The sequence below is a fragment of the Aptenodytes forsteri genome, unplaced genomic scaffold (genome assembly GCF_000699145.1).
Source record: "Aptenodytes forsteri isolate BGI_AS27 unplaced genomic scaffold, ASM69914v1 Scaffold278, whole genome shotgun sequence".
Taxonomy (NCBI): domain Eukaryota; kingdom Metazoa; phylum Chordata; class Aves; order Sphenisciformes; family Spheniscidae; genus Aptenodytes; species Aptenodytes forsteri.
Genome location: NW_008795907.1, coordinates 3062833 through 3076790, shown reverse-complemented (window position 1 = coordinate 3076790; position 13958 = coordinate 3062833). Strand labels below are relative to the sequence as shown.

At 42.4% G+C, this 13958-nt stretch overlaps 1 protein-coding gene across 2 annotated transcripts in view; it reads right to left on the bottom strand.

Annotated features, from left to right (window-relative positions):
• The window catches only part of HS6ST1 (heparan sulfate 6-O-sulfotransferase 1), a 141610-nt gene that overhangs the window by 70336 nt on the left and 57316 nt on the right, over positions 1–13958 (bottom strand). The window contains exon 2 of one of the 2 annotated variants that reach the window (XM_009284284.1): positions 11137–11216. The exons of the other annotated variant lie outside the window; for it this stretch is intronic. Coding sequence (XP_009282559.1) covers positions 11137–11216 — 80 coding nt within the window. The remainder of the gene's footprint in view (positions 1–11136; positions 11217–13958) is intronic. 2 annotated transcript variants of the gene reach the window in all.

The window sequence follows — 13958 nt, the reverse complement described above, 5'->3', positions numbered from 1 at the left end:
CCTCGATCTGCACCATCTTCCCTGGCTTGTAGTCGGCTTTTTTTGCATGGAAACAGTTAATACACCTGACTGCACAGTTGTTTGTGAACTTGCTCCCATTCCCAGCACTCCCTATTAAAGTGAATTTACTAATCCGCTTGCAGCCACTGTGACACGGATGCGTTGGTCCTCAAGCAGTGTGTGAATTCTCATGGGTCTCCTTCTGCTGGGAATGTGCAGTGGGGGAAGAGGTGGCAGAGGGGTGACTGGAAAGAAGAGACATTGAATGCCGGAGCTCCTGGTATGTCAAAGGAATGGGTTTCTAGGACTTCTTGTTTAGGTGATTCTGCACGTGTCTCCATTACTTAATAAGACATTAAAATAGAAGTAGACTAGGATTAAAAACCTGCCAGTTCAAATAGAAATACAAAACACAGCCTGAGTGGGATGTCCTGGAGCTGCAGGCAAGGCCCTGACTTGACCCTTTCAGTGCCATCTGGCCATTTCTAAGCACTGGCGCCAGAGAGTTTTCAAAAAGCGCCTTTTACAAGGCAACTGAAACTGTGGAAAGCCTTGAGGCACAGACACATACCCCAGCTACTGCCCCTTCAAAGAACTGAAGGCACGGCTCAAATTATACCAACTATCTTTTAGATGATGGGAGTTGTTCCCCAGAAGTAACCAAAATATCTCACATGCATTTTTACCCTGCCATCTGCCCAGCCTGCCACACTAAATAATTATGCTCTCCCCTCAAAGGTTGGCCTTGATTGTGCAGAGGTGAAGCATGAAAAGAAGGATTAAGTCTCCTGACTCGAAAGCTTTGTAAGAAGAACTGATCCAAGGTCAGGCACGCACATCTCTCTCCTACAATGCCCAATGGAAAAAACTGAAACGCAGATGAAGAGAAATGGCCAAGAGAACTGTTTTTATCTTTTTTTCAATCTTTAAAAAAAACCAACCCTGCACCAAAATTAAAATAAAATATGCAAGCAGGATAAAAATGTTTCTGGAGCATAGAGAATCATTTAAACACGTGCTTCAGTATCTAAACTCAGACTAGCCTGAAGGAGAAGCCTGAGTACAAAACACACTCCTAAGAGAGAAGACAAGCATGCTAAGACAGGTCGCATTTGGAGAAGACCTTTCCAGAAACTAGTTCCTGGGGCTGCATTTAAACCAAATACGATGACAAAAACTTGCACTCACAAAGATATTTTCTGCCTCAGGATGCAAACACACCTGTCTACAAGCTCCCGTAACTATCAAAGCCCAAACCTGCCGCTCTTTCTACTGTGAAGTCCAGTGCAAATTCACATTTCTTATGAGTATTTAACTCACCCAAAACTATAAAACCCCAACCCTGCCGCTCTTTCTACTGTGAAGTCCAGTGCAAATTCACATTTCTTATGAGTATTTAAGAGACAAGCTCCTAAGTGAGAACCTAACATACCACTTTCTTCAAAACTGAAGTAATATACCTTCAATACAAAATAAACAAAATCAAAAGGGCACTGTTTAAATATTACAGAATAAAGAGGTCCCAGTTTTACCTGTCTTCCATTTTTAACATCCCTCAAATTAAAAAATTACTACAAGAATATCATAATGACCACTATTGGCTCCTTGTGTCCTTGCATGCCAGCCTCCATCTGCAACTGCAGATCTCACACTTAGAAACCCTGCAGGATGAAAAATACTGGATGTCTTTCTGCTATGTTTGTCCAGCACCCAGCACAGTTAAGAGTCTTGTTCTGCTACCTGGACTCCTGCGCAGTGCTGCAATGTGAATGTGAAGCAGGACTAAAGCCAACATCAATGCAATGCAGCTCATATAAGCATGCATGTCAGTGTCTTCCTGACACAGAACGTCTCACAGTGCAAAATGAATATAGCAAAAATAAATATAATGTATATGTGTTCTCTGCATTCGTGACATTAGGAACCTACAATGAATGCTCCAGACGGAATGATTATTTCTCAAGGGGAAGGAGAAATTGGAGGCAAGGACCAGCAAAGTCTGAGAAAGAAGGAAGCGTCAAAAGCAACACTCCTTGCTGGGTAACTGCTTGGCACCGAGGCAGCATTTAGCATAGCTTTAGTGCAACCACCACTCCAACTCTGAACATGACAGCAAAAGACCTTCTGGTCTTTGAGGAGAAAATAAAGAAGCACCTCCAGCCTTGAAGGGACAGAGAAAGGACTGTTCCAGCCCTCAAAAGAACATCAGAAACAGGCCATTGATCAGTGCTGCTCTCTGCAATGCTTGTAGTCCTTACAAAAAACTCTGCAGGAAAAAAGAAAGTAATTCTTACAGCAGGAAGACTTAAAGAAATGTGGCGTTGCAAAACCAGCCTCCCTTCCCTCCAGAAAGAAGCCTGCCATTCTTAGTCTCATCTCAGATATGCCCTGTTCCCTGTGCTGCCTCTGAGATGAGACGCTTCTGCCACCATCGTCCTGATGCAGAGAAACTATCTCTGTCAACAAATTGACAGAGAATTTCAGTCTTAATAATCATCCTGCCCTGCACTTCAGCCTGATCCACATCCCAGAAGGAAGATTAATCCGCTAAGCCTCTCAGCTCCTAGAAACGATACTTACAGGCAAACAACTATCCCCACTCATTCTCTTCCTCAGATGATAATCAGAAAAATGTCTGTATTTGGCTCACTATGACAAGCTGATTTTAAACCTCCTAAGAAGCACAAGCTTGTTGGCTCTAGGGATAACCCTGCTCACCCCTCTGCTTTAGCCTAGCAGCCTGGGAAAGAACAAGGCAGGCCACCTACGGAAGGGTTAACGCAAGCTGGTTACATAGGCAAATCCTGAGCTCAGTGCATATCCACAGCATGTCAGGTCTCCACAGGCACTGTACAGTTAGTGTAGAGATGGAAGGCCCTGGTAATCCTTGAGCTCTTTTCTTCTCCCAGACAGTACAATCACAGGTGCTGTTCAACTTGACTTCAGTGTATTCATCACTATTAATGCATTCTTTTGATTTGCAAAACGACAAGCAGATATGGAGACATTATGGACATCTTGGCACCTCGGTGAACCAGAATCCATTTACAATTAAGTTTGAAGCTAGGTGGCTTGTTAGGAAGCCAGCTAAAGCTTTCCCTATAAAGAAATCAACAGCTTTGAAGCTTCACCCTGCCACACCTTGGTTTAGAATAGGTATTTGTAGAGTCTTTGCAAGGATGAGAAGAAGCAGTGAATAAAGGCTTGAAACATCACTGTCACAGCATTTACGAAAGAACTGGGTACAATTTTTTTTTTTTTTTAAGTTTTCCATTTTGAGGCAATTCTCTAAAAATTATGCTTTATTCTACAAACTTCACGTTTGTTTTTCTTATTTAGACTGTAAACCATTTGAATGATGAACCATAATTTTTTAATGTATTTATGATACAATCTACAAAGATATCACAGGAACTGGAGCTAATAAATTATACATTTTTTCATATGTAGATACATGATTTCTGGCTGAAGAAAACTGCCTTTTAGTATTTTATTTTCTCCTGGAATCAAAAGGCGCTGGAGGAAGACAGGACAGGCAATAAAATATATGCAATGCAAACAGCTTGTGATAGTCTATGGCTGCTTCACATTAAGAGGTTAATTAGAGCAGCGATATAAAGGAGGCAGCAATGGAAACCAGAAGTAGCCCTGCAGGGAGAAGAAATAACTTGCCTAGCCCCGCTAAGCACTTGCCAGGCACCAAGGTAAGCAGAGAGGCTGCACAGCGTAGAACAGACGGCCGAGGAATTACGTCCTCTTAAGTCTTAGTAAATCACTAGCTTTGGCCTCGAATGCACAGTATGACAGGTCAAAGTAAACACTGCATTTCTGGGAGGGAAGGTCAAGTTGAAATGCACAGGTAGTTCAGGTCTTCCATGGAAAGTAATTTTGGTTGCTCAGCATCACCTACATCTAACACTGTAGATTTAGAGTCCATGTGCTGTTTCATTCCAGATTGAGAATTTTCCAAATTTTTGCCCACTAGTGAAGGTCATCACTACACTGGCAGTTTTTTTCTAGGAGATTTAGCAAACGTGACACATACATGGAACCAAAACTTTGGAGGAAGCTATATCCTCCATTTGACATGTGTTAAGGAAGCCCCAGAAAGAAACTGTAGGCATCTCACTGCAGCAAAACGAAAGTGAAAGCAGATGTACACGGGAACGACAGGAGCAGAAGAAGAATTTATTGTTAATGTTTAATTATTTGACAGCTAAGCAAGTTGGGAAAACCACACAGACATAACAGGCTTTCACCTAAATTGTCTGCGAAAAGAAACATTTTTCTTTCAGCAGCTCCACATTTTGTTTTCGCTGTTTTGGCAAAGTGCTTAAAATGTTTAGGGATCATATATTGTCTGAAGGCCTCAGAGCATACAAGCCAGGCAGGTCATTCCAGAAAACTGTGAACTCACAATTTGCTCTAATTAATTCATTTCTTTGTAAATCACTCTGAGGAGCCTTGATTACTTCAACACCTTCCTAATCCTGCTCTCAGGCAGCTTTCGCAAACTCACACCTACATTTTGTAGTCTTAACAATGATCCATTCTGCAGCGAGCTGGTTAGTTTCTAACACATTCTCCCACTCAAATTGGGCTCTTTTAAGGATAAGAAATCAAATCAAAGGGCTGTGCTGTAACTAATCCTTCTACCCTTCAAAAAATAAAAATCAACTCAGCAAGCTCAATAAAACTAATGGTAAAAAAACATAAGCCTGGAACAACTGAGTTAAACAGAAGATTTTGTAACAAACCCTCAGCCCTCCAGTGTTGAAATTCAACTACACAGGAGGGCTCCTTTTTTCTCCTTGCTTTTCTGAAGGCTTTCTTGATAAACTTCTGTGACAGGACTAAATCTGTGTAACCAAAGTGTGCTAATTGAAATGCAACCCATCATTTCCTTCTAGGTGATTTGTTCTTAATATCTGTTCTGCATCAGGGTTTTGATACTTAGATGCACCCACTGTGCCATTGGGAGGGAGGAAAAAAACCTATTAGCTGTAGCAGAGATGATGAAAGGCAGAGAAATCAAAAGGGAAAAGAGACAGAAGGCTTCCTCTCTTTAGTCAAGGCCGTTCCATATTCCGCATGACTCTCCAAAGCTGGGCCAGCACAGACAAGTTGGCACTTGGTGCCCTGAAGGAACAGGCTGGCAGTTTGGCATGAGGCTTTGAAAGATAGCCTGGGTTTGGATCCCTTCCTTGCTCTCCAGCTGACACCTGACTTTGGACAGAGCTCAACAGGAAGCAAGGCATCTGGAAAAAAGCCTGCGATTCCTTATCTAGGGAACAATGAGAAGCTAATACAGCAGCCTAAATGAGACATGACTCAATTAATGAGAGCTGATGGGGCTAATGACTAAACAGATGGTATTCCTAAAAAAAGATGAGGGAGGGGAAATATAGCTGTGATAATCGACCTGCTGCAGCGTACATGGCAACTCTAACTCCGTCTCTTGCAGAGCATCGAAACCACTGAGAAAAAAGAGTGCTGTTTGCCGCAAATGCAATACAGAGCAAATTGCAAAAGGAAGCTACGCTGCATACCTGGACTAAGGCATCACATCCCTCCTTCTGGCAGGCAGCAGATGATTTCATTTAAAAAGACTCCTACTACAGTCACCAACAGGCTGGTAGGAATTTTGTTACAACCATGATTTCTGCCTCTACATACACCCATTCTTTATTTTTGACAGACTAGAGTAGAAACACTTTGCCCAGTCTTTTAAAGACTGAAGTGCTTAGAGCTGAGACGTGGCTCAAACTGAAGGAGCTTCTAATTGCAGAGTACCATACAGTGCTGTTGTCAGCATCTTTGTGCAACAGTAACTCAGGGACAGACAGACTGTCCCCTCTTGAGACACTCTCATACGTTCCTGGAGCAGCCTTGTGAAGGTTTGACTGGACTTGATCCCACTTACTGTTATAACTCTGTTGAGATTACAGGTCAAATGTTATGGGCCACTGGATTGTCAAGGCGAGTCAACATTAGGGTAAAGAGTGGCCTCTCCTTTTTGATGATATGTCAACTACAATTATATTTGTGACATTTTACCATAGGCCTGAGAAACTGTAATGAGCACAAACCTACAAATCTGATCAAAATACAATGCTTCCAGCTCCAACTAGCAACCTCCTTTTAAGCATTACCCATATGTTCATTCATCAGCTATTCTTCGATTAAGCTGCTGTGATCAATACATACAGTGTTGCTAAAGCTTCCTATGGATGAAATATGCCACTGTAGCATGTCTGTTCTGATAACAGGTTTTGCAACAATGGGCCCCTCTATGGTGTTTGCCAGCAGGAGGGAGGAGGGAAGGTTCATCTTGCTCAGTGATGCGTTATGACTGACAGGAGTGTCTGCTCTGGGGTGAACTTTTGATTTCCTCCCCTATATACTGAGACAGCACACAGCTGTCTCCCCCCACGACAATCAGCCTAATGCGGCAAGCATTAGAGGCACTCACATCTCTTCAGATTTTTGACATTTAGAAACAGGCTAGAGGAAAAAAAAGAAAAACAAATTAAGAAAATGAAATTTTCTATTCCTGAACCTATAAAAATACTTTCCTAAAAAGGGCGGTGCCTAATGCATCCCTTTTCCTACTTACAGGCATCTCTGAATTTGACACTCTCAGGCGTCACTTTTCACACAGGTCTTGGTCCTGCCATTGGAGGGCACCTTGCTGTGACACCCAGCAACGCAGAAGAGCCCATTCATGGAATAATCACCACCACCAGTAAACCTTCCCATTACATCAGGTATTTTTTCCAGAAGAGGAAAGTCAATGACAGTTAACCATTAAGTTCTAGCCAACAAGTGCAAGATATTTCTATCTGTGTAACAGGGGGACTAGGATGTTTGTGAGATTTATAGTTGAGCCGTATGATAACATTTTTTCAAGGAATATTTGAACAGCTGCCATCCATCCCAATTTCTAAATGCAATCATCTTGATATGCCTCATGACTAAAGACAGCCTGTGACTGGAAACTGTTTTGAACACAAATGGCCTCACCGATTGCCACTAACATACTGGCCACAGTAATGAGTAATTTTATGGTTAAAATAGGGAAGAGAGTTACTCCTCAGGGATGATTCTGGGATGACCTGCCGCGTATATGACATGCCAAGGAGACAGGGGTGAGATTCTGCCCTCAGTTCTCCTCAGCTCTGACCTCTGGGACGAGGCTAACGAGGAGGTTAGTGAGTGGATTCTGCCCATTTTTGTAATGTCTAGTGCGGACTTTCAGCCTCCTCTTTCAGCTGGAGAAAAGAAAGAAACAGCAGCACAGGTATGTCTAGTCTTGAGTTCTTTCTGACAAAAGAACATTAAAATATGCTCATTAAATTCAGAAAGATTAAGGGACTGATGTAGATACAATTTAGGAAAGAACAAAAACAATAAAATAAAATTAAATTCTCTGCTTCTGTTTGATACCTGCTTTTGAATGAGTGCCCAAAGCCAACTGAGGCTGACTTGGTTGAACCTTTCTGCTGACTCTGGCAGCAAGCAGCAGGGCCTGCCCACCTCCCAGTGAAAGAACACGTCCATAGAAATTAAAAATGATTGTTTGTGCGGGAAGGAGGAGGAAAAGAAAGCTCTCACGTGATAGTCTGAAATTACAGACAATAATGCAGGATTTGTTATTGTTTCAGCCTTAGCTACACTAAACAATTAGATCAAAATGCCTTTAAAAAAAAAATAGAATATTTTGTTTCTTTGTCCCTGTTCAGACTACAGGAAAAAGGTTCCTCCATCTCCACTTCCACAAAGCCCATGGTAGCATGGAGTATGCCAAGACTGGTTGAGATCAGCTTCAACAGTTCAAAGCAAGAAAGCATCCCTGTAAGGTAGCGGAACCATTCTTCTAAATTAAACTGCAGAATCCTTCTCAAATAAATAGTGCTGTTCCTTGTACTGCAATGGAAAGAACGATTTACGAATACAGAAAATCTTAGGCAAAAAGCACAGAGGGGGGATTCTTAGGCAGAAGTGCAAGAGTATTAAGCTGAACATACTGGCACAGCATCAACAAATCTTTCAGAGAAAGGCTGACAGTCCTGCACAATAAATCTGCTCCCTCTTCGTTACAAGCCTGTCTGTGAGAACACTCTCCCCTAAAAGCATTGCTATAGCAAAGTTCTATTTATAGCAATCCTCATGGCAATTCCTTACTTCTCCCCCTTCCTACCCCTTTTCAACAATCACAACGATTATCTCTCTTGGCTGGTATTAAAACAAGGGTGAAGCTTGTGTTTCCTAATTTTAAGAAATGGTATGTATTACACAGAAGAACCAAAGAAAAGGTATTAAAATAGTGACGTTCAGGTTTTACTAATGTGAAGTCAGTTCATATGCATATGATTTTTCTTGATTTTGCCCCCCTCTCCTCTTTTGATGATATCCTTCCTGGAGCAGAACCAGCCACAAGGCTGCTTATCACACTCTAGGGAGAATACATGCAAGTACATGTCATCTTGTGTGCATGCTTTCAAGTGAGTTTTAAGGCAGAGGTTTTTGATGGACTCATAAGAAGTCCCTGATTGACAGCTGCAAAATTTGAGCTCCTCTCTTCATGCAGGAACAGGTACAGCAAAGACAACAGCAGCACAGTATCGTCTCCCCAACTTTACTTGAGCTGATGAAGGCCTGGCCATTTTTTCCAGCTATATTAGTTAGTCCAATAAAAAATACTAACTACCCCTACAATCCTTTTTTCTCTTAAATCTTTTGATCATTACGGCCATAACATTATCACTATTACAACTGATGCTGCAACATTAGAGATCGTGTCTCATCAAGGGAAGGTGGTTTGTGTTCTTTATTTGTTCACTCCTTGATCTCTGAAAGAGAGCGGCAGTTGTGAGAGTGGCAGGTGGCAAGGGAGTTGCATGCAATTCCCACATTTGTTACAAAATGGAGCACTTCTTGATCACTGTCTTTTTAATGAGCAACGAATCATCTAGGAGCGAGGCTGTATGTGTGTGGTAAGACTCTCTGGGTTTCCTCTCTTTATTCTCCTATTTTCAAAATCAAAGATTCTTCCTCGCAGTCATATTCTCCATATGTGGTTTGAATTTCTGGGCCAGGACTGCCTGCATTTGAGGACTGCAAAGAGAAAACCAGGGCCGGGACACCATTCTTGTGGTTCTGACCCTTAGGCACAGGTTATTCAATTGCTGGGAGAGAAAATAGTGGCAACAGAATACTCATTATTTTTGTTCCCAGGAATTTACGCTTCCGAACAAAGATTCTGCTGACACACACAGGTTGCTAAGCTTTCACTTCACTGGGTGCAGCTCCAGTTTTAGTACTCCAATAAAAGCATCTGTGTCTAAACATCTTCTTTCAGACATTAGCTGTTTCCCCTAACTACTCTACCCCCGGACGAGTGCTGTCCCCCTTACCCCTGCTTCCAAGCACGTTCAGGGACCTCAAAAGCCATCACAAACAGCATCACAAGCTCAGGGCAACACAAAACTAACCCGTGCAGTGTAGGAGCAAGATCCCGATTAGCCAAAGGGCAACACAAAACCCAGAAGCCCCTGTGAGAAGTGTTAGTGAGGGATTTCAAAGGTATCCGAAGCATCGATACATTGAGACAAGCCAGGGAATAGCTGCACTATCTATATATCCCTCCTGATTCAATTTTCACTATACTATTTCAATTCAATTAGGATTTTAATAATTTTCCCCATTAAATTGAAACGCAAACAATACCCTTTAAAAATATTTTAAACAAGCAACATTTCAACTTTCTTCAAAGTCTGATATAGGCAGGTATCTGCTTTTATCTAAAAGCTACATTTCCAGTCTGATACTTTCATTAAGTAACTCGAAACCGTGAACTATTTAAGTTTCACTGTAAACAGCAGAAATTAGGCGGTGACACCTCCCTCACTGACTCTAGCTGTAGTGTCAGTTTATTTTTGGATAGGGATTACAAAGACCTAACCAGGTGAGTGTATGCGTTATTAAAAGGAAACTGGCCAAATGCCAAGTAGACCAGCTCTCAATGTCTTTTCCCATCTATTTTTAATGTTGCTTAACCTTGGATTTGTAAATTTTACAAAAACTTTCGTGGTCTTATGAGTTTTCAATTATTAAACCATAACTGAAGTCCACAGAAACAGGCACGTGATTATTCACAATAAAACTCCAGCACCTGCTGGAGCGTGAACAAGTTGCCTTGGGGAGCACTGCTGTTACTATAATGCGGATTTATTCTCCATTTATAAATAAGAGTGAACAAATGCTAGTGCAAAATTTCTTCTTGTCATCACAGTTAACAGAAAACAAACTATCACAAAGGAATGAGATGTCTCTGGATATTGATTATGCACAAAATGACATCCATCTGAGTTTTGTTTTGGAGTTTGAATGAGAAATTATTTAACAATGCCGATGTTTTTCAGTAACCCCCTGGCAAGCACTCTGGAATTTCTTATCTTTCTTACAGTAAATGAGACTACTCAAAATTACCTGCTTGTTTTTTTTACCAAATGACAGTATTTGGTACTACTGCTTACAGATGATAGAACCTGAGAAGTAATTTCTTCCACTTTCCCAACTCTTTATGGGAAAAGCGGTCTTTTGTGCTTGTACTCAGTAAAGCACGCAGCGTCGGTCCAACTGTAACTGACACATGAGCCTCCAGCTGTGAATTCCTATATTACAGATTTTCACTTACAGCTTCAAATGCTGAGTTTAACAATCACAGATTTAAAACAGGATCTCAGAAAATGAAGAAACATACCCAGAACACGACATACAGGATTAATGAACATGAAAATGCTCTTTTGCTGAATTTCTTTTGATGCTCAGCAACTGCATAGTTGCAATCAGAAAGAAAGGTGCTATATATGGCGTTACTCCTTCCTTTATGTATTATATCTACATCTTCTATATACACAAGAAAGCATCATATTAATCTTCATTCTTTTATTTCAAATACTATCCCTTCCATTTAGGATCTTAATTCTCAACAGGTTTTTGTATTATTTTCAGTGAAAAAATACCCCCAAAAGTCACATTTCTACTGCCAGCAATCACTGTAAGAAGCTCTCTAGCCAAAGCTGGGGGCATGCAAGTGTCAGGAGAGCTGCCAAACCTGGCAGCCCCAAGTACCTGTGGCAGCTTCCTGACCCCCAGCAGGTACTGCTCGTCCAGCCGCAGCTCTCTCTCTGCTTGCATGAAAGGTGAAATAACTGAAATAAACAGAGCTTGGTTGGGTGTGAATGAAACCTTCTGAAACATTAATGAAAAAAACAAGCGTTGTATTTCAGTCTCTACAGTGCTTCAAAGCCTGAAAAAAAAAAAATCAGAATCCTAGACAGTAAAACCTGTTAAGGTAATGAAGGATCAAGATCAGTAATACACGGAGGCTGCCCACAGCTACTTGGCACAGAACCCAATCTGCTATGTTAAATGCCCCATCTCAATGGGGCAGCAGATGTGAAAACGAGCAGTGTTAACGATAAGGCCAGCTAATGTTGCCTCCCTCACAAAAAAATGCAGTATTTTAACATGGAAGGTTGACTTCTTGTATTTAATCTCTAACCAATTTTATTTCCTGAAGAGTTCCTTTGAGAGAGGTGGTTAATAAGGAAGGCGCTATAGAAATAAAGAATACAGTTGATTGCATATGCAAATCTGTCTGTGAATTTTCTTTGGGGAGGGGGATTTGCAGCTGAATGGGTTAATGATAAAAGCGATTGTGGGGTTTTTCCTTCTTTTTTTCTCTCCCAAGCTCCACAGCTGAACACGATGGGATGTGAGAGAGGGAAGGATCGTTAGAGACAGAGAGATTAAAAAGTACAAAGCCATTTTGACTGCTTAAAATATTTCTGGCAAGCCTGATAGCACTGGTGGCAGAGGAACTCAGCATTGCCTTGAGGGAGGACTTGCCTTCAGACGTGACTCTGAGACAACCTTTTTCCTCAAAGCCTCCACTTTTCGTTATTTGGAAATCAGACAAAGAGCAAGAGATGAGCAAGCTAGAGGAGGGAGCAGAGCGGTTACTCTTCTCTCAGGCACTGGGGTGCTAAAGGGAAGGATGCCTATGTTGTGAAAGGCTGGAAAGGAATAAACAAACAGAGAAATAAACAGAGAAATAAAAAGGCAGGAGCCTGAGCCCTCCAGAAGCAGAAAACCTTCCCTTTTCTTTTCCTTGATATCTTTGGAAGCTGCTGCTAAGACATACTGAAAGGGGTTTTTGTCAGAAGCCCTCTCTGTAGATGTCTTCTGATCCCTCTGGAGGCATTTCAACCCCTAATACAGCTGTCACTTTCTCCCCACTGCTCTAACAAAAAAATGGGGGAAAATATAATACTAATAAATTTCTGCCTAACTGACCGAACTGCCACTGACAGCCACCCACTGGGGACTTTGGCCTGCATGGGACACCCTGCTGACTGAGAGAGAGGCCCAGGGCTTTAAACTGCTTTCACGCCACATTAACACCCTGCCTGGCAGAAACAGGATGGAAGAATCCAGGGCTGTCTGATCCCCTGAGCTACCGGGAGCTGCTGCTTTCTCCCACCCTCCGTCCCTCCTGCCTCTCTCCATGCAAGTGGAAGGGAACAATACTTTTTCTCTTGATGCAAATGCCAAGGGAGAAGGAGGCGAGGAAGCACCTTACCCTCGCCCCCTTCCCTCTCTCTCCTCCCCTTTGTAAGTTCAAGCAGATAATAGTGAAAGCCAAGGCCCATCTGTGGCTTCTGAGCAGACTTTGTCCCAGTTACTTAGGCTCATCTCTAAGCCTACTTTAGGCTCCCTGCAGTTTAATGCATCTTTAAGAATTGTCATTCCATCGCTCCCTCGCTCTGCCCCCTCCTTGCTCTCTCCCCGTTCCAGTCCCGCCTGCTCTTAGTCTCCCTCTCCCCCAATTAAAAATTCTTTACATTTGAATGAGCATATTTTCACCACCGCTTAGCTCGGAAATGGGCCCTCCCCCCCACTCCTTCGTATCCATCCTCCTGCTGAATAAAAACTGGGCTGGAGGAGCTCTTTTCACATGTTATTTATTTATTTAAAAGCTCTCCCTTGCATTTCATACCGAGCCATCAGTATCGTGCTGCCTTGGGACAGCCTCTCACTGCTTACTAAACCACCATGTTAAAATTTTCAATGCATTTGGTCATCTCCAAAATTCAATTCTTCTGCCTTTATTCCCTCACTTCATGCTGTACAGAAGGGTGAGGATCAGGTAAGAAAGATTAAAAAGTACATTTTCTTGAGAATTATTCACTTATTTTACTTCCCCCCCAGTGCTAGTTGGAGAACATTGAAGGCCTGATAATTTTTAAAAGCACTGCACACATGGAATTACGGAGAGCTGCTCTTTGTGCTCAGCACTTCTGAAAGGCAGATACAAGTTCAGCATGAAAAAACCCCTGAATTACCTATATATACACCTATTAATATTTATTTGTAGTAGGACAGCACCAAGACAGACACAAACCCTGCCACAAACAGGATACGTAATACCCATCCCACTGGTCTCTGATGGGGGCAGAGACAAAGCTTTCTCCATGGCTGAGACCAGGCTTTTTCCTTTGTTCTGCCCTTCTCTGTAGCAGGGGGCATAGTTCCCTTTTTCAGTGGCCTAGGGTTTTACTGGACAAACCTCTGCTTGTTCAAGGACCTAAACCACTGGTGATGCCCACAGTTTTGAGTTTTGTTCCTCAGGGAACTGGAAAGTGGGCCGGGCCCAGAGAGTTGTGGTGAATGGAGTTCAATCCAGTTGGCGGCCGGTCACGAGCGGTGTTCCCCAGGGCTCAGTACTGGGGCCGGTCTTGTTTAATATCTTTATTGATGATCTGGATGAGGGGATTGAGTGCACCCTCAGTAAGTTTGCAGACGACACCAAGCTGGGCGGGAATGTTGATCTGCTCGAGGGTAGGAAGGCTCTGCAGAGGGACCTGGACAGGCTGGATCGATGGGCCCAG